The following is a 21111-nucleotide window of genomic DNA, read 5'->3' as shown; positions in this document are numbered from 1 at the left end:
CTATGTCATGTAAAATTACTGTCATCTTTATACTGTTTCTCATTACCCCATCTCCTCTATAGCAGATATATTTTGATATAGATCATATTTTAAGATATGCTGTATTTTTAAAGAGGAAGTATTATACCACTAGGGACTATTAATTGAAAACATAAAACATATTTAGATCAGCATGTCACCTTTTATTATTTACTGTTCTGAGTGGTGGATTCAAAAGGAGGGGGGTCCTTTTGCTCTCCATTACTGACTCCCCCTTTGGAATGCTATCACTGTACACCACATCAGGTTTGTGAAGTTGTAGTGTATTCTTTTGTATCATGCTTTTGTATATTTAATGGAAAATGCAGGAGGATGGGTGACGCAACCTTGTTGGCAGAGCCTTGTAGGAGGATTCGAATAGTGCCCAGGAGAGATCACTAGAATACTCAAACATGCATGGATGACATATAAGACCTTTTCAGGCATGTTTTTTGGTGAGGAAACAATGTTATAACATGTTAGAAAACTTAAAAAAGTTGATTTTGCATAATGCCCTCTCTTTAATTGTTTTTTTTATTTTTTTTTTTTATTTTACTCCAACATATTGTTTAAGTCTGACTGTTATGCAATGTATTATTACCATTTATGTTTGTCCCTTGTGGATCAATTAAGTTTGTCTAAGGTATTTTGAGGGAGTTTAGTCTTATACATATTTACAGTTAATGGTTGTCATCCATTTCCAACTAATCTTAACCTAAAACCATGAATTTGTATGGGAAATTTGTATTTGTCATGTGTGCTGGGTAGTTCTGAGATACTGAGGTTCGAAGTTCAGACCGCTCGTAGAGCACAATGGAATCAGAAAATGGGTTGCTGCCCCTCATATGAATGCAAAAAAATGAAAAATACCAAGCTGTACAAAATCTTAATACAAGTGAACAGAAGGAACAAGAACATAAATAACTCAATTTAGGCAAAAATGTCAGAGAGACCCTAATTCTAAAGGGATGCTATGCTGTTTCTTATCATCTATTTAGCCATGCAGGGCACTTCCTTTTTATATTACTGAAGAATAAATCCATGAATTTCAGAGTGATCAAAATTACCACCATTGCCAGAGCAACAACCAATTGAAAATAACATTTAAATGGTGGATCTTATATAGAGGAAACTGAAAGGCGCTTTTTACACAGTCAAAAGTTATCATTTTTGTTCAACATGTATTTTTATTGGAGTGGCTCTCTACTAGTAAGCACTGTTTATTAAATAATAATACAGGGAATTTTAATAATATATAAACTGATAAACCTGTCAACATTTTATAGATCAGAAGAAAGGAAACACATATGGTCAGAACATTAAAAATTCCACATGACTCAGGAATTAAGCCGAAGACTGTATTAACCACTCTGCCACTGTGTCACTGTTTGAAAGGGCCCATATTGCAAATATTTTTATCTATGTAATAATGTTATTTCCTCATCAAAACCATTGTTTGGAGCTGTGGTTTGTTTAACACACAAATCCTGTATATTTAGGCTGAGTTCTTCTCTCAAACAGAAAACACTCCACCCTGTGATGTCATGTGTTAATACAGAAAGTGCTCCACTGTGTTTTTAAACTTCATAAACCTTCACATGAATCTTTTGGATACTGTCAGCTCTGGAATTTCCAATCTCTATTAAACAAAAGGTTAAAAGTAGCTTATAACTACTGCTTCATGGCATCACAAGGTGGAACAGAGCATTTGAGATGTTGACAGACTGATAAAGGATAACTCAGGCTTATGTGAATGAAACAAAACAACTCCAGGTTTGTTTCTGATGAGGTAACAACATTCTGACATGTAATATAGGACCTTTAAAGTACATTCCACATAACTCAGGAATCAAACCAGACACTGTGCTAACAACTCTGCCATTGTGTCACTGGTTTAAAGGGACACTGCAGCTCACGTTGTTTGTCTATCTGCTTGTTTTAGATGTTGTTTAATCTGTCTGGAAAATTTGGATTGCAACCAAAAACAGACAAGACAAATTCTTAGCAGATAATAGAAAACAATTATGGGGAGACTGGCGTACAATTATTCAAAAGCTGAAAATATGTTCAGCTCTTTGTATACTAATTATGCCATTATGTTTCTAAACAATAAATATGTTTAAAGCAGCTGCTATGTTTGGACAGCCTGTGAGATGTGACAAAGGAGGGCTGTGCCAGACTTTAAGCTGCCTGGCTAACATAAAACAACAACAGACATACTCTTAACAATCCTCAGAGCGCATGTTTGATTTGGGTTTTAAAAGTATGACAGTCAAATTATATCTGATTATTTACAATAGTTGGCGTTATCTTGAGACAGAAGTGCCGAAACAGATTTAATGTTCTTCTTCTTAAAGTTCTGAAACTGTTGGAACCACTCTTTTATTCTGTACTTTGTTTCATTACAGATGATGGATTTAAACCCATCACTGTGTTCTCTATGGAAAAGGGGGTTGGTCATCACTGTCTATTAGAAGAGAGCAGCGCTGTATGAAATGTATCTATAAGGGACTACTTCAAAAGCTGCCAGAATACCTCGTCTCCTTGTTTATCATTGATACAGGAACATATATGACCAGATCACATGACTGTATAAGGCTAAGGACTAGCCCCAGCAAAACTGAGATGAGAAAGAGGGCTTTTAGCTGTTTTGCTTCAGAAATGGAAAAACAAAACTGGATATGTTGGTGACATGATCGCAATTTATTAATCTGGTAACAAACTTTTATACACACACCTGCACCTGTTTTTAATATTTTATATGGACTTGCATACTTTAAAAGTGCAATTCAGCTAGATCTATGGCTTAGATTCTAATGGTACAGAAGACCTATCACGCTTTTTCAGATATTTCGTGTTACTATACTAACTATAACATATGTGATCATTATTTTACATTTTCTTCAATGTAAGCACACAGCAATATTGATATAAAATGGCTTAATAATAGAAGCAGGCCCATTGACTTTCTGCAGAGCATTTCACTGCAGCAACTGTACCTAAATAAATCAATATTTAAATATCAGGACACGGACAGCAAGTTACACATGAATAATCACAGACGCATGTTAAGGCCTTTACTATGGTGTAAATACTTCACTGGAGGAAATTTCTGTGTTTAGAAAAGGAGGGATTTGTGTCTCGAAACTAATGCTAACTGAAATCAAATTAATAAGTTAGAATCTGAGTTATACTGCATACAAAAAAAAATCGACTTGTCATTAGATGTATTTTATGTAAAGTTATTTTATGTACTATTTTGAGATTTAGATAAGGTTAGCATTAGCTTCGAGACACAAATCCCTACTATTCTAAACATAGAAGTTTCCTCCAGTGAAGTATTTAACATTAATATCTCCAGCGAGAGACAAGAGATACAGAGCAGAAACATATAAAATATATATATGAGTAAACTCATTGAGAATGAATGGTGGGAAAAGAGCAGATCCGCACTTTTTGAGTGAACCAAAACAAGCCAGACAGCTCTGTGAAAAGAGCTTAAACAGGTTATAGAACCACTGAACATTTTCTGTACCCTATTCAAACTGAAAAAAGTATTACCTGTAATTTAAATGTCAATGTATGCTGCTTCTTTGCTATTAATTTTCTTGAAATGTATTATCTCCAACGTAATGTTTATTCGTCATCCAGATGTTGATGTTTCTCATTGACCCCACCGGGCCTCCGTACACACTGAAGAATATCTAAACGGTGCGTCACATTGTGAAGAAAATCATGTCTCACAGCAGCGTCCAATGTTTTATTCATGCTACACTAACGTCTGTGTGTGTGTGCTTTTCTGCTCTCATTCATCACTTATTATGATGGCAGTGGTGTTAGCGTGATGACAAAGATGAACACTTGTAAATGGCTTGAGACAGTTGTGGTGTTTAAACTGCGTGGACAGTAACATTTTTACTCCCCATCTTATCTCATGTGCAGTGTTTACCTCTCAAAGCTGGAAAAATCTCAGCAAGAATGTTGTAGGTTCAGTTCCTACTATTTGTTTAACTGTCGATTCTGAAGGCAGGATGGGTAAAAGGTCTTGCCCATAGACACAAGCGCAGTAGGCAGTGATGGGAGGAGAATTTAACCACCAACCTTTGGATCAGTGGATACCATAAAAAATATTATTATATCTATATTTACATAAGAGAACCTTATTTTGTCTCACAGTGGGGAAATTCCTGTGTTGCAACACAAAGTTCAAGAACAGCAAGAGAACAGAAATATGCAATACAAAATCAAGACAAATAACTTAAAATAGGCTGAAATATAACAACATTGTGAAAACAGGGCTACAACATTACAGTAAGTGGTTATGACTTTGGTTATATACAGTGCAGCATATGGACAAAATAAATAGCAGTTAAAGTTCACATAATGTTACAGTATTGCACATGATTAATAGAAGTGGATGACATTTATTGGAACATTGGGACATTTATTGCAGTTCTACTACAGCTAGTAGAAGTAGTTGCTGTTTGATTTGACTTGCCAATAAATTTGTCAGCCTTTCGCCTGTGTGTATTTTCAGTGCATTTTCTCATCCAACACCAGCACATAACCGTGTCTTAGCAATATCAAGGAAAATCTTCCAGAAGAAAAATAGTTTATTGCCAATTTACCCCACACTCCTCCTATGGTTGTGATTCCGGCAGTATACTGCACACAGATCGAACATGGCGGATTCTCCAAGGCTGTCGAAATGCTGTCAAATGGAGAACTGCTAGCAAATGCTTCCAGGCTCCCTGGGACTTAGCGATGTTCCTTTAGCAGAGCCTGTGCCAGATGGAGAGGCTTGTAAAATTGCAATGAGCATAAGCCCAAGAACTGCACTGAAATTTTACAAGGAATTAGAGCACCATGATATAAGAAATTCCTTAGAAAACAGGAATTTTTAAAACAAGTGTGAAAAAGGGCCACTATTTCAACATCAAAACACCACCCATATATTGAATAAACAATGAATCATAAACCAACTCCGTTATATAGACAAACATGAAATATGATTGACAGCTCTCTGGATAATGTTACAATATGGGTGCACTTATAAGGTTGTTTTACTGACAGTGCATTACAGACATGACACTGAGAACAGACTCAGACTGGGGTCACTGGAGCACTGACAAAATGTCTCCCAAATCAGCAGCAATAAAAAAAGAAGACAGGATACTTTTTGGGTGCATTTTCATGTGTCCGTCAAAACACTCAGACTTGAGAAATGTTGTGTTTTAACAACTGAGTCTTTTTTCTATTATATCAGAGCATATTATGGAAAAAAAAAAATAGCAGAGGGAAGGTTTTTGAGCATCTGTGGATGAGAAATATGTCTTTGCTTTCTCTCATCTGATCTAGTTTTAGTTTAACTGCTCATTGTGGTCTTCACTCACTTAGAATCTCACTTAGAATTCAACTGACTGTTCAGTCTTTCCTCAAATGCTTCCAAGGAGAGAAATCCCAGACTTATCATGTATAGAACTGCAGTACTCACTGCTCTTGAATGGTTGCCCCAATGAAAGTCAACATTCAGATGTTTTTTGTAAAGTATGTTATAACAATATAGGTACAAGTGTAATCTTCTACATATATAAAAACTTTAATATGTCCAGCAAGAGTCAAGAAAGCAATCAGCTACAGGGATGCAGCATAAACTCATCTGAAGGACTAACATAACAAAAAACAATTGTCCTACTTGGCTTAAAAACACTATACTATATGCCTGGATAATCAACCTTGCGTTTAACATATAAACTTAAAAGTTAATTTGATAATTTAGAAAAATGTTTTAATGGTAATGGATAATTTGGTCATGCTTAATTTGTCAATATAGGTAAAAAGAGCAAAATTTGTACTTTGTAATATTATGTCAACCCTACAAGTTTGGTGAGTTACAATTCGTTTTATGAATAAATATGGTTCAGAGAATCCAACACAAAATGAGTTCAAATTTGCAAAGTTTGAGGTGTCTAACAATCAGTCAGGAGTGTTTCTCTTGCATTCTGCCAAGGTCGGGCTGAAAAGCACATTATGAAAGCAGCAAATGAGCCATTATCTTGTGTTGTTTCTACCTCTGCGGCTGTGTCTCCTCACACAGTGGGGGGCAGATGAACTACAGGCTGCTTATATCAACACTGATGTCTAAACAGAGGTTCATCTTAGGGGTAACACAAATGTTTGTACTGAATGCAAGTTATCTTTAAAGTAATATAAATCCAGAAAAACATACAAATATCAACTCTCTTAAACCAAATATTATTGCTGCTATTCTGGTTGTCCAATGGCACACTTTGGGTTTGATCTGCGTACTGAGTGAGGGCTTTCTGTGTGGGATTGGCATGGTCTTCTTATATGTGCTAGCTACAGCTTCTTCCCTACAAGTCTCCATAAAGATATTTTAGCTCTCAGCAAATATTTTAAGGCTAACCGATGGTGAAATTAATTTCTACAAAACAAATGACTGAAGTTAGAGTAACCTCGCCAGATCCATTCCATTTTGTACCCTGCTTTCCCAGATAGACAAACTCAATTCACTTGCACTAAATTGTCACATCTCTGCTGCATTCCCTGCTCTGTGGCTCTCAGCTGCGCGCTCTCCTATAGGTGGCACTGTTGTTTCTTTCGAGCGAGCCGGGCACAACAGGTTGCACTCAGTTGCACTGTGCTTCTGCGTTTGAACGTGTAGAGATAATTGACACCTTTGCAAGTTAGAGGTCTGACTGTAAATGAGAGAAAATTGATTGACATTTTAAAGGTTGGTTAATTTAGGTTTATAATTGATTTAAATGTGGACTAACTGTGGCGTGCACGTGAAAATCTAGAATCAAGTCGGTTATTTCAGATGTGCAATCTCGCATTTTCTTTTTTTTTTTCTTTAAGCAGCCTATTTACGAGGGGTTGTGCGATTGACTCCCTACTGTGCGCACGGTTCTTTACGCACGGTTCTTTACGCACGGTTCTTCTTTCTTTACCGTTTCGACTATAGGGCTCCTTTAGTCAGAGCAACCTCGTTAGTGATTTGTGTAACTTCCCACTCAACCACTTGCCAACTAGTTGTTTTTTTATTTACATATATATTTTCACGTTTACCTTAATTCTACCCAGCAGTGTCGAGGGCAATAAAACCCCACTCGAAATGAGATACAAGCTGGGAACGCAATTATTGGATGCCACAATACTTGCTGACGCGCAGTCCACCAACCCCCTCATTTGCCAATCGAGCCCCCTTCACTTTGCGCGCACACCGGCTCTCTCTCCGCGGTCCACAAGCACACAGCCACAGCCACAGCCACGGCCACGGGGGGTGCTTAGAGCAGAACGAGGGGCGCAGGACCAGGAGCCGGTGCACTACAGTTGTCTGCGATACGGCTACTGCTGGAGACACCGGCTTTTCTTCGGCTTTGTACGTCTTTTGTGGAAGTTAGACACGCGTTCATATCACAGCGCGCCACTTGTCAGCACCGACCTATGTGATTCGGAGCTCTACTGGAGAAGAAAGAAAACAGCGGAGGGTTTTTTCCAGAGCTGAGCGAAGGATACGGGACTTTTTTCCTGCTTTTTTGTTGAAATAAGCCTTTTTAGTCAAAGGGAAGGATTTTGTTTTTGATGTGAGACGTCGTGGCTTGCAGCAAGGTACAATTATGGTAAGAAACTAGTCCTTTTACGCACGTTTTTATTTTTACATCTATGCAAGACAATCGAATTATATTTTACAGATTTTTTTTTTTTTTGGTGAATTGTAATGTATAAATCTTGACGTATTCAACTTCTAAGAGCATCTTTGGCATTTATTAAAAACACAAAAACTATATTATAAGCAAAGTGGTTATCACACACCTGTTTAGCCAACTAATTAGACTGCACTAAACTGGCTTTGCGGGATGTTTTCTGTGGCAAGAATGTAACTTTAAAAATCCTTAGCCCTATTCTTTATTAGTTGAATTTATCTGTTAATATAAAAGTGTCACACAGTTGCCTTAAATTCTTAAAAGGAAACAACTGGTGGTCTGCAGGGATATAGCAGAACTCCATCAGTGCACAAGAAGAGGCATCCTGCAAGAGGTTTAGTTAGATTAGTTTAGTTTTGAAAACACATTTGTCATAAAATTTTAATTAAATGTTAAGTAAATGTCTCGTTATCCAGATCCACCATAATAGCAGTTTAGGGAAATTCACGTTCTTTTAAAGTCTAAGGTTTTGTTCTATAAAAGTCAGTAGAAAGAATGAGACTGTCAGCACCACATAATATAATCCTGACCAGCCTCCCATGGTGATCTGAGAGCCCACTGACCAAGTCCTTGTATCTCTGTGTGGCAGGTGGCTGAGAGCGGAACACCACAGTTAAGTTTTACATGGAGAACTGCCCATAGAGGATAAATTGTGTGCAAAGTCGCGAGGATTTGTGCTGAAGGAGCCCTGGTCTCCCCTCCATCGTCTGCCAATGAGCCCACCCCGAGGAGACATGGGACCAATTCAGTGCGTGGGACTGGCTGCGCTTATCCTCTGCACAGGTAAGACCCCAAAGAGACCCCACTGTTAATGTCATTGAGCTTGTCTGTCCATAAAGCTGAGCAAGAATTATGGAAATGCAAGGTAACGGCCACGGTCATATAATAAAAAGCGTTGTAAATGCATCAACCTTTATTGAATGATTTTATTCAGAGCGTGCCAAATAATGAAATGCAAATCATTCCCTTTTAGCTGAGAGGACATATATAATTTATGAGACATATAATTAGCTGTAAGCTGTAAGTGACAGAATACAAAATGACTTGTAATATTAACATGAATGAACTGTGACAATCGCCTGCAGTGTGAGTGGGTTTGGGGGTGTTGTGTCAGCCCCTGAAAATAGGATGCAGTGTACGGAGCAAGGCACTGCAGAGCTCCACGAATAACAACAGGCTGCAGACTGGAGCTAAGTGAGGGAAGAGCAGCCTTTTCTCACAAAGTTTGTGTAGCTGTGTGGACAGAAGGGCCCATGTGTGTTACGCTTCATTCAGCGTCTGTGGCTATGTTTGATGTCTCACTGTACAGAGTGTGTGAAATCTGATTAGTTGCCTGGACTGTGAAGGACTTTTTATGATGATTTTTCTGTAACAATCAATTTTTTAAACTTTGGATAAACGCAATAGTTCTGTATGTGCGACCAGAATAGATACATATATATTTGGCTGCTTGTTTCCTTACAATGGCCTTAAATTGTGGAAGGTTTATTTACATTGTGTCATCTTTACTCGCTGTGATATTGATTTACCCCTCAGTCTCTATTGTGGTAAGCTACTTCTTCAGCCAGAATTCCCCTAGAGCTCACCGAGTAAAACATGCTTCTTTTCGAACAATACAGTCTTACTGACTACAGGCATTATGGGTGAAGTATTTGCTCAGTGACTCAATGGCCATTATGCTATGTCGGTATCAGGGATCAAACCACTTGCCTTTTGCATTTCTATCAATTGAGCCACTCACCTTGTGCTATTCTTTTTTTGTCTGAACTACTGAAAGTTGCTCTTACAAGTAATTGGACAAATGAGGTAATCAGGACCCCCCCCCTTTGACTTAGCTATAATCACTAATGGAACACCACATTCCTCTGTTCTTGCTGGGACAAAAGACTAATAACTATACAAATGCCTCACACTTGTAATGTGCTTTGCAGGTTTGTCAAAGCTTGTCAAAGTTTCTCAAAGCGCTACACTGTCGTTATTCATTCACTGCATACTTGGTGGCGTTGCGCTGCTGTTGTAGCCACAGTTGCTTTGGGTAGACTCATGGAAACGAGACTGGCCTCTTTTACCACCACCAATTATTTACACACTCACCATACTAGACAAGCTGAATGAAGTGTCTTGCTTAAGGACTTGTGCTCTAACCTATCACCCACACATAAGGTACTAAAATAGTAATTCTGCAGTTTTGTCTTTTATTTACATAAAATATTCAATGTATCTTTATTGCTGAGAAATGGATAAGTAACTTGTGATTTATATAGTACTTCAGAAAAGAAACTCAGGCATTACAGATGATTGTTTTCACCACACGAAAGGCACTCCGCAAATATATAGGAAGAGAAGAGATTGATCTGGCCGGGTTTGGCCAGCCCCCTAATCCTCAAAGGTGAAAGTGGAGAAAGAAAACAGATTCTTTCCTGTCAGTCAGCTGGCGGCGCGCACCGTCTCAGAGGATATTATAACTCTGAAGCCATCTGATTGCTTTCACCCAGAGCTTTCTGCTTGTCTCCCAGCGCCCCTGACAGCCACATACTTCACTGTAGGGACCTGCACACAGTGTCAGTCTGGCCATCACAAACACAGACCACATACTCCTGTGTACTCCTCTGCTTGGTCAGACGGAGATCCAAGTTTTTTACAATAAAACACTTGTCATTTTTTGCCACTCCTCCCACATGAAATGGACTAGGTCAGGTCTACAGTTACTTGTGTTGAAGCAAATTGAAATTTGAATCACACTGTTGATTTTTATCCCCGCAGCAGTGAAGACGAGGACCACCAGAAGCACTAAATGAGCACAGAGGATCATATGAGACCTTGTGCATTTCATGATTTGGATTGACAATAAAGGTTTTCTATCTTATCTAAGCAACCGTCTTGACTAAAACCAGCTCAGTGATTAAAAAAACCTCATACCTTACTTTGTCCTGTGTGCCAGTGTATCATCAATGAAGATGTTACGCCATTTTATTTTAGAACTGTGCTTTATTCGTGCCATAAAAGGCACTTTGTCAAATGCGTAGGAACATTTCCTCTTCTTACCCTTTTTTAAAGTGCGTGGGCCTGATCTGTGTAGTCAGGATCAAGTTGAAAAGTTACAAAAGCAAACCGCTTTCAGCATTAATTGAATAAGCGGTTTCTCTAACCCTCAGACTAAATGTAGGTTTCACCAAGATTCAAAGTCCTCATAACTCAAGGTGTGAAGCATTGTATATCAGCCTCACAGCAAGTAATGCAGAGAATGAAAGTCAAACTAGAAGCATTCTGCTATTTGAAAAAGGCAACCATGTTTATTTCTCCCTGTAATGGTTGCAATGTCGTATTAAAATCAAGTGTATAACTTTTGAATATGTTCAGTTAAGACTATTCCTTAAATTTAGAATAAAAATTCTGTGCACACTTTCTTAGCATCAAGTCAGTGATAAAAAGAATCCAAACTTTGGCGAGATAAGCACAGGCCTGTCTAAGAGCGAGGGGGCCCGATGTGACCCTGCATATTAAGGCTGTGAAATCTGGTCTGGTGTCTGCTCCAGAATGCCTCATGGGAGCGGTACTTGTTGGAGCTGAGTTTTCAGTTTAATTCTGAGGTTGTTGGCAGGGCGAGTTACCTCTGGGCAGTGCTTGAAAAAAACGGTATAATCCTATGGAATAAGGCTGACAGAGGAGGATTGTGTGTTTTCAAACTTTTGTTTTCTCCTATAAGAGTTCAAAAGGCGCATCTATAAGCTCCGAGGTTCATTTCCATAATACAAGCGGCAGGATACTTGTTACTGTGGGCCATGAGCAGAAAGCACAAATTGACTTTGTGAACTGCTGTGGTTCTTTCTCACAGCCCGGCAAAGTGTTTGACTTTCTAGAGGCAAAGGCAGAGTTTGATCTCTCTGAGAATACACAATATTCATTTTTTTTAGGATGTATCCTTGTGCAGAAGCATGTCTATAATAATCATTGATCAGCAGAATGGCATAAATGTTAAGAGGTGATGTATGACACCCAGCCTGGCCAGTGACACTGCTTTACACCCAGCCCTTGAGAGCAGCCTTATGAAATGCTGCACCAGGGAGCCGTATGTCATATTGAAATATAAACACAACTCTGGTATATTTTCTTATTTGTTTGGCAAACTAATTTACAATACTGTTTCTTTCCACACATGTACTAAAACAGTTTGAAGTATAGGCGCCTTTATGGTGTTATAAAACAAAATTAAATTCATTCATTCAAATAATCATGATTTAATTGGGTCATAATTGAAACAATACTTATTTGAAACATGTATGTACAAGTGAGGAAGAAAATAGTTTTATGTGCTATCTTTTAAAAGCCATCTTTTTGATAATGCCATTTTGTAATTGTTACCAACATACTTCTAAAATGTTATTAATTGTTGAGTAACTGCACAGCCTTACTACTAGACAAAATTCTGCGATGCATATTATTGCAGAAAGTACTTGTACGAATATATTGTTTTAACCACTGGATTGAACACTACATTTGTGTTCCTCAGTATATAGGGTGGGTGCTCCTTTGCACATGTTAAGACATACATCCAAAGATAATCCAGAGATTTGAGAGAAGTGTGGGTTTCAAGCTGAATGCCAAATCAAGAGTTTTACTCTGTTGAGATGAAGGACACAGATGTTTCCTTTCTATAACTCTCGAGATTGTAATCCACTAGAGAAAAGACACAGGCATCGTCCTCTTTTCCCCTTGGTTTTGCTTTTTTTAATGGGATTAAAGAAGAGTGGATGAAAAGAAAAATAATCAATATATGAAAGCATTAAGATGAAACATGGCTCCATGTTTAGTTCTTCTCCTGCATCCTGGGAGAACTGGAAGAACACTGCTGGTGCATTCCACTCTGGATGTGCTGTGACACACACTGACTCTGATGCACACGTGTGGAGCCTGGCATAGGCTCTGGGACATATGTAGCTCTACAGTGTAAACCCACACACATACCCACACACTGCCTCGTGCGGGTCCGTCTCCCTGGGCTAACGACTTCACAGCCGTCCATCTGGGAGAGGATCTCACTCAGCAGGAGGTCTAGAGACAATTAGCATAACTAACAGAACACTCAGCGCACGCCTGGCAAATCAGGGGAAATGAGAATGAACTTGCACAATCCCAGTGGAAAGAGAATGCTAAATCAATTTTCCTCTCTTGATGTGTGAAAGACTGGCAGAGATCATGAATTTCCTTTACCTCTTACCACCTTAGCTCCCCCGCGGACTGCATAGGTCTGCGTTGTCCTCTGTAATATCTGCTGTTCAGGCTTCGACCGCCCGCTGAGCTTGACAAAGAAAGTGTTTTTTCCTTAGCTGAATTTGTGAGAAAAGTTGTGCCATTGCTTGTCAACTTTAGTATGTGAATGCTGCAGTATCAAGGCGACATGATGACAGTGAAGATGGGGAAAGGTTCCTCCACTCTGCCTTATCTGTCCAGGTCGGAGCAGCCAGCTATTGCCTCGGTGTTTTCTACTGCAGAATATGACTGATAACAGTGAAAACAGATGCGATGGGCTGCGCTGTTGGCAAGTCTCTTTTGCTTCATCTCGTCTGCAGCTACAGTTCTTGTGTAGGCTTTGTTTGACTTCACTTATCAGTCTGTCTGGCTTAAGTTGGTATAAGTGTAAAAGGTGGTCTGTGTTTTGTTATATTCACTATGGTCAGGGAGGAAAGATACTCAGCACAATCAAAACTGACTGCAAAGTGTCCAGACATTTGAATTTTAATTTCCAACTTGATGGACACTTCAGAATCACAAACCTGGGGGCAAACCATTCCACACCTCCAAGAATGAAGTTCCCAAAGCAAGCCTCAATTCCCTTACCAATTTTCAGCTACACTGCCTCAAGAGAGGTAAACATCGCTGAGTGCTCCAACCAATAAGAAAATGTATTTGCAATAGGACTTCCATCTTCCAAGCCTATATCCGTGGCGCTAATATTTTCACTCAGGGGCCTTTCATCCATATGGATAAACAGATTGCAGCCTGTGCATTTTTCAGTGATCAGAATCTTTTTAATATCGTTACCAGAGTAAAAGTGATGACCTTTGTTTGAGAAGCTCTGCATACCCTGCAATATGATCAAACCAAGTTGAGATGAGTTTTTGAAATGTTCTGCAGTTCTCAGTATAGTTAACTTGGCTGACGCATTGGGCAGGAGAATGAGACGTATATATTGATTGATCTGTGGGCCTGAGGCCAAACTTCACCACTGAATTGAGCCTAGCCATAAAAACTGTTATTGGTCCATTTCTAGTTAAACGTTAAATGTGCTGATGGCCTGTTCGTAGGTTCTATTAGAAGAGAAAATTGCAATATGTGCTGTCGTGGAGCAGATGTCATCAGTGAATGTGAGAAAATCAGCCTTTTACTCAGGCCTTCTGTCTGTGTGCTCTGTATTTCCACTGCAGCCATTGGAAATTATAATGGGAAAATGTGAGCTCACCATTACATCAAACATGAGATTTTTAGTTTAATCATTTGTATTTCTCAGCTGTCTTTTTGTATTTTAATGGACAAACACTGTTTAAAGCAGAGTGAGAAGGAGAGTGAAAGAGGGAGATTTGTGTCTCTGACAGTGGGGCTTGCCACAGTGGTAGGTAGTCCTTGTTCAACTCTTTTGACAAACTGCAGAGAAAAAAAAGAAAAGAAAAAAGTTTGTTTCTTCACAGCACATTGCTTTTACGTTAGGTTTCAGTATACACACATTTGCATTTTAGCTTTAGGCACTATGCGCAAACTTGTAAGCTAAGTGTTTCATTCTCTTTGTTGCAATTAGTACTTGCTCCAGTATGATTGCATTTATGCATTATGGAGATATGCTGCCTGGCCAAAAAAAAGGTCACACACTCTGATATTTTGTTGGACCACCTTTAGCTTTGATTACGGCACACATTCGCTGTGACATTGTTTTGATAAGCTTCTGCAATGTCACAAGATTTATTTCCATCCATCCATTTTCTTCTGCTTATCCAGGGCCGGGTCGCAGGGGCAGCAGTCTAAGCAGTCCAGTGTTGCATTAATTTTTCATCTTGCATTGATGATGGTAGAGTCTGACCGCTGCACAGAGCCTTCTCCAGCACATCCTAAAGATTCTCAATGGGGTTGAGGTCTGGACTCTGTGGTGGACAATCCATGTGTGAAAATGATGTCTCATGCTTCTGAACCACTCTTTTACAGTTTGAGCTGATGAATCCTGGCATCCTTGTCATCTTGGAATATGCCCATGCCATCAGGGAAGAAAAATTCCATTGAAAAAAATTGTTTATATGATTTAATCCATTTGAAGCTAACACAAGTGTTTTTATTTTTTTATTTTTTTGAAACATGTCATAGCATGGAATTTCAAGCAAATGCATTAAAAAAAAAAAATCTTCAGTTTCTGGAAAAAAAAACAAACAAAACTTACCATCCTGCACACTATAGCTCTTAGAGGTCAGACAGCTATAAGCATTTAGTATTGGCATCATACAGAAACAGAACACTCATTCTCTATTTCATCCAATTGTTATCTGTTGCTGTTTGAACATGTGTCAACATGTGGGATTAGAGGCCTTTCAGAAACTACTCGATTATATTAGCCTTAATACCTCATCCGCACTATATATTTGAGAGTTGTAATTTTAGTGCTTGGAATGGGGAAAAAAAAAGATTTCAGATACACAAGAAGTACACTGTTTGGTAGTGCTCTGAGCATGCTCTGGGCCAGATCTGGGCCTAGTGCCTTGGTAATGGAGGATAAATCAACTCTTAAAAGGTCCACGTAGGGGGAGCCTAAACGTAGCCAAAACCATAGGATTTAAATGGTAACATGAAATCCCCTTGGTTTCATCATGCTCCTCTCTGCCCACAGTGAAACATTGTGTGGATTCTTGATTCCCATCTGGACCCTGTTGGTTGCCCAGCAGGTAATTGGACTACTCTGCAACATCAACTTTCTGCCCATGTCATTCAACTGGATACAGTGAATGTGAAGCTAAATACAACATAGTGATGCTTTGTTACTGACCAGTATCAATGGCTGTCAAGGATTAAGGATTAAGGAGATTAATCACAATCAAATCAAAATCGCAATTTGACTGGTCCCAACCTGGAACCTGAAAGACTGCAGTTGTTTAAGCAACATAATTTCTTCTACAAACAAAAAAAGATTTTGTGATGTAGTCTACTCCAGCATAATGTGAGTTTCTATCTGCGCTTAGATTTTTCCTCTGCTTGGGTTTTGCCTGTGTTGCTTCCCCAGAAAGGCATCTCTCAGATTTTACATTCTATTACTTCTGGTGTTCTGATGAGGCTGTTCATTTGGCAACTGTGCAAGACTCTAATTGCTTGGGTCAAAGAATGTTTTGAACCACATAAGCAAACTAAACTATAAATATTCCAAAGTTTTGGCCACCACTCTTAATACAAAATGATGGATGCATTTCTTCTCGAGCTGCACAAAATAAGCATCACTCTATCATTGATTTTTGATAAATAAATAGCCCTATTAACAAAATGTCTGTTTTTCATGGGCTATGCAAAAACTAGCCAGTGACTTTGCGTTTGTGTTAGGTCTCTGAAATGGGAAATTGACACACTAATTTGTGAACATTAGCTGACTCAAAAATAACAGTTTTTCTGGTTTTGAAGATCCCATAATGCTATCTTTGTATACTAATTTGTTTTGTTTGCCTTGTGCGTCGCATGAGTAAGCAGCACTGATTTCTGGCAAATATTTATCATCCATTGAACAGATTCCGCTCTGTAGCTGGGAAATCCTGCGGTTGGTAAGGCTAATTGCTTCCACTTCCATTCTGAAGTCCAACAGGGCACAAGGTCTTTCATATGGAGATGAGATGAAATGATACCACAGCGACTTAATTAAATCGAATCGACCACTGGTGATGTTTTTGTGGCCTGTTGCCTTTTAACCCACCGAGGGCAGTCATACTATCACAGGAATCTGGTCTGACATTTTCTAAGCAGGTCTTTCCACTGCAGCAGGCCAGTGCACAAAAACGGGACTCCCTCAAAGCTGGAGATGACACCATGCTGCCTTCATAATCTCCATTCATTTTTCCATATTAGAGACTAGTGGGTTTGTGATGTCTTTAGCTCATTAATTAAATAAGCCTAAAAGCATATCAAAGACCTTTAGATAAGAGTGTTTTAATCAGATTCTCTGGACTACTGTGCTTTTTGTCAGTAATGAGCCAATTAACTGTACGTAGGTGTTTTGTTCTTTATACTGTAGTGGGCATGAGGTTAAGTTGCTTTGCTTGTAACAAATGCATAGATTCTTGTGCTGTGTGCTTTCTGTGTTTGTTTTGTAGCAATATCGGTAAAAAGTAGAGTTTAATTAAACATTTTGCCTTTACATTTGGCCCTTGGCAATGTTCATAGCAAATTTTATGAATGCAATTACTAAATCATGTACGCTGCAATTGTTTATGTGACATACCCACTAGAACAACAAAAACACAACAATACTTTTCTGTATTGGATAAGACCTGCTAAAACTGAATCATAGAACTCTGTAAATGGCACATCCAATCGACAATACTAAGTTGTAGTTGCACACTTTTTTTTTTTTTTTTTTCAAAATTGCCTCTACATTAAGCTTACAAGATATTAGGACGGGCAGCCACTCAATCCCTTGTTCTGTGGCAATAATAAATCGGTGAACATTTTGTGAACTTCCAATAGAAAAGCAGTCATTGCATCATAAAACTTGGGTCACTTTGGACGAGTGTGTAAAGACTTCAGGATAAACCTCGTCCATGGGTCGTTACTGTTGGCTTGTTTGCAGTAAATGTAATCGTAACACAGAAAAAATGAGAGGCAGTCATCAATCACAAATAGCCAATTCCTGTGCTGTCAAATTACCTCAGCAACATCACTCCGCCCTCGAAATAAACTGTTCTTTCTTTAGAACATTTTATCTCAGCTAACACAGGTGCGATCAGGGAGGTGATTATGACGTTAGCCCTCTCCAACACCTTCCTCCGTTCCAAAGTCTGCCTTGCATACGTAATCCACATACTCCGGTTAAAGATCTGAGCACATATTAGCATTATAAACCTCCATCTGTTTGAGCATATTTTAATATCTTTTCTGCTGATTTGATATTACACAGAGGGAGGACGCTGCCAGAATAAAAGGCAGGATTGGGGTCTTATCTGTCTCGGCAGGTGTAGAATTACAGCCTCTTGAATGGGGATCGGCGGTGCGGTGCGGACTGTAAGCATTGCACTGTTCGCCGTATAATCCTGGTGCTCTTGTGCGTAGCTGTGAGCCCGGGACAAACTGAAGGGCACACAGTGGGCTGGCAGCATGACACTGACGAGCAGTTGCAGAGATGGGGGCACGGCGGGCCTGTCAGGCTCCTGATAGTACTGCTGCTCAACACTGCCACACAAAAGTCAACAAGTTCAGGGCCGAAAAACGTCACAGGCAGTTAATGGTGGAAAGAGGTCATTTGGAACTCATATAGTTTCTTTAACTCCATAAAATAAGATTTTATAATTTGCTGCAGAAAGCTGATAAAATCACATATCATTTTGTTCTTGTATAAGATTTGACAATGATGTTTGAAATGTTTGGCCCTCTTTGTAAATGACAAAACATTTTAATAAAATCACATAACTTTTATAATAACTAATTAACTTATTTTTTTCTAAACCTAATCTTGTCTTTCTAATCTCTTTTTATGGATTAGCTACCGGTTAAAAAAATGTGATCTATGCCTACATTTTAATTATGAAATTGTACAAGAGAGTACTAAGTCCTGTCTAATTACATATTGTAAATTTACATTGTGAGTTTTGTTAGAAGCTTACAAAGGATCCCAATGTTAGCATAGTGTTGTATTCAAATAAATGCTCACATAATCCAATAAGGAGGGTCATTCTTCAAAGCAGTACAGTACAAAGAAATCTATTCTCATTTAGCCTGTAATGTATTCTGGAAATGCATCTGTTTTCATTGTATTTGAGGGAACCTGTGAATGTGGACCACTGAATATGCAGTGAGTGTTTGCAGACTAATTACAGCGTGCGTTTTCATAAACTTGGGGACTGCATGCAGCGACTGAATAAGGGCCAGCACAGAAATAAATAGATTTGTTGCTTTGATGCAGCTGTGTTGTGTGCGGTGGTGTCTGATGAGGCACGACTCATATAAAGGGATCTTATTCAGGATTTCTTTTGTATGTTAATTTAGGGCAGCTCTGCTTATACCGAATCCCTGCCTCAGCACCAGGACTGTGAAAAACCCCTGTTCGGGCTCTAGTGAAATGAATGTAAAATTGTATTGGTGCAGGTCATGTTTGTGGTGTTGCAGCATTGTAATGAAGAAGAATGTGGAGGAAGAACATTCAAATGCCCCAGGCAGGTTGTGCCTCACCGCTGAATGGAAATAAGTCCATCAAGTAAAGCTGCTCAGAACAAGTAATGATTAATGGAGTTTGAACGTGTGTGTGTGAAAATGCTTCTGGATTGAATGTGCACATAGAAATGCTCCTCATGAACACTACACACACAAACAGCAGTCCCAATAAGCACTGGCTCTAAAACCTAAATGCCATCTTCTTCACTGTGGGGATGCAATTGTGTTCAAATGTGAGGCAGAACCAATTCATTTGTGGAAAACCATCACCGCATATATTTTCCAATAAATTGTACTTGTGTTTCAGGTCCAGTAGATTTTCTTATCCCGTAAACATTTTATTCAATAATATGGTTATGGTTATATTTATTGGCAATGGTATTCACAATAGTATTATGATTAATAATAATAATAAATATTATTTGTATAAAACATTTTTGCATTTCAAAGTTGAGCTTAAATACATGCTTGTGTCAGCTCCTAGGACCAAAACCTGTTGTCTCTTGACATGTGTCCGACAGGGTTATATTATTCCGAAAATAATTTTGACAGAATTTTTATTTAAATGTAGTAGTTTCAAATTTTTGTTGCAAAAAGGGGTAGATAAAACTTGAAATTATTATAAGAACAAGATACTGAATTGACATATGGCAATTCCAAAAATAATAGAAATGTCTAAAAGTGCATTAAAGTCAAAAGAAAGAGTAATGTGTTCTTTAATATTGATAATCCTTTGTAGGAAAAGCTGACTCTGCATACTTCATAGTGGAGCTGCAGTGTCAACAGTGGGGTATAATTGAAAGCCCAGTGGTGAGTGATCATGCCAGAGGTGGTCTCCAGCTGCTGATAATGGAAAGCACTGGGAGGAGCACCATCTGTGTCTGGGAGAACTCTCACCCCAACAACGGTGTGCCCTGAGATGACCAATGTGCTGCTCTGCCGCCCAAAAGATATGGCCATGTCATAACTGCCATCTGCTTTGCACTCCCACCTCTATTAATATTGTTTCTGAGTCAGCACAGGGGAGCTGGGGCAACGCAGCAGTTAATGGACATCTCACTCTGCCTTTACTTTCCAATTTATTCATTGTTCCAATTTAAAATCTTGTGTTGACCAAAACATGAATTGTCGGCAAAGAGAAGTTATAGGGCCTCCAATGTATAGTCATACCACTAAGACATGTATATGATTTGTTTCAGAAATGTACCTTTTTACCTTTCTGCTTTGCTGTTACTGTCAACTAGTTTTGTGTCATGTTCCAGAGAGGACCTAACCTAATTACAATTTTACATCTGTCTAAACCCTGTCAATTTAATGGCTGCGTTATGTCTGTATATTCAACCTATCGCAAAACGCCTTCAATTACTTCTTTATTCCCTCCTCAGTTGGACTCGAAGATTGATTCGAGCAAGAAATCAGAACGGGGTGAAAGAGATTGTAACAGGAACCAAAACAGAAGCTTGTTTTTGGCGCACCATAATTATATTTCAATCATGCAAATGAGCTTGGTTTTGGTAGTTAGAGGGCTGTTGGAGTGTGTAATTGAAAATGCAAAAGATTGTCTCGCATCAAAATGTCGAGGAATTCGCTGGCTGGCTGCTAATCAGAATGGCCCCCACGTGCCGTGCACTGAATCGTTGCCTCGATCTCTCCAGAATTGAATCGTTTTATCTTAATTAACTGCAGAATCTTTCCAGGTTTTTTAGGGTTCCAATTTTTTCACCCTTGGCCCTATTTCTCCTTTTTCCGATGTGTGCACACTGGTGAAAAAGGCTCTGCTTTAATAAGTATCCATCCGTCTGCTCTTATCGGCCACAGAGATGGAAAGAGGCACAGCAGTCATTTCACCGCAGATACACAACTGTAGTTTCAAACTTTTCCCTCCCCAGGCTTCACACCCTTCCAATTTTTCTTCTCCGATTTTTGACGATATCCAATAAGAGTTGACAACATACGAAATGATGACAAAGGTCTTTTAATTTTA

At 38.9% G+C, this 21111-nt stretch overlaps 1 protein-coding gene across 1 annotated transcript in view; it reads left to right on the top strand.

Moving 5' to 3' along the window:
• The first annotated feature begins 7252 nt into the window (after nucleotides 1-7252).
• Nucleotides 7253-21111, top strand: part of si:dkey-112m2.1 (transmembrane protein 132C) — a 167379-nt gene continuing 153520 nt past the window's right edge. The window contains exons 1-2 of the mRNA XM_033976328.2: nucleotides 7253-7661; nucleotides 8335-8528. Coding sequence (XP_033832219.1) covers nucleotides 8459-8528 — 70 coding nt within the window. The 5' untranslated portion in view covers nucleotides 7253-7661; nucleotides 8335-8458. The remainder of the gene's footprint in view (nucleotides 7662-8334; nucleotides 8529-21111) is intronic.

The sequence above is a fragment of the Periophthalmus magnuspinnatus genome, chromosome 12, assembly GCF_009829125.3.
Source record: "Periophthalmus magnuspinnatus isolate fPerMag1 chromosome 12, fPerMag1.2.pri, whole genome shotgun sequence".
NCBI classification, from domain to species: Eukaryota; Metazoa; Chordata; class Actinopteri; order Gobiiformes; family Gobiidae; genus Periophthalmus; species Periophthalmus magnuspinnatus.
The sequence above is the reverse complement of the archived record's forward strand: the minus strand, read 5'-3'. Positions and strand labels throughout refer to the sequence as shown.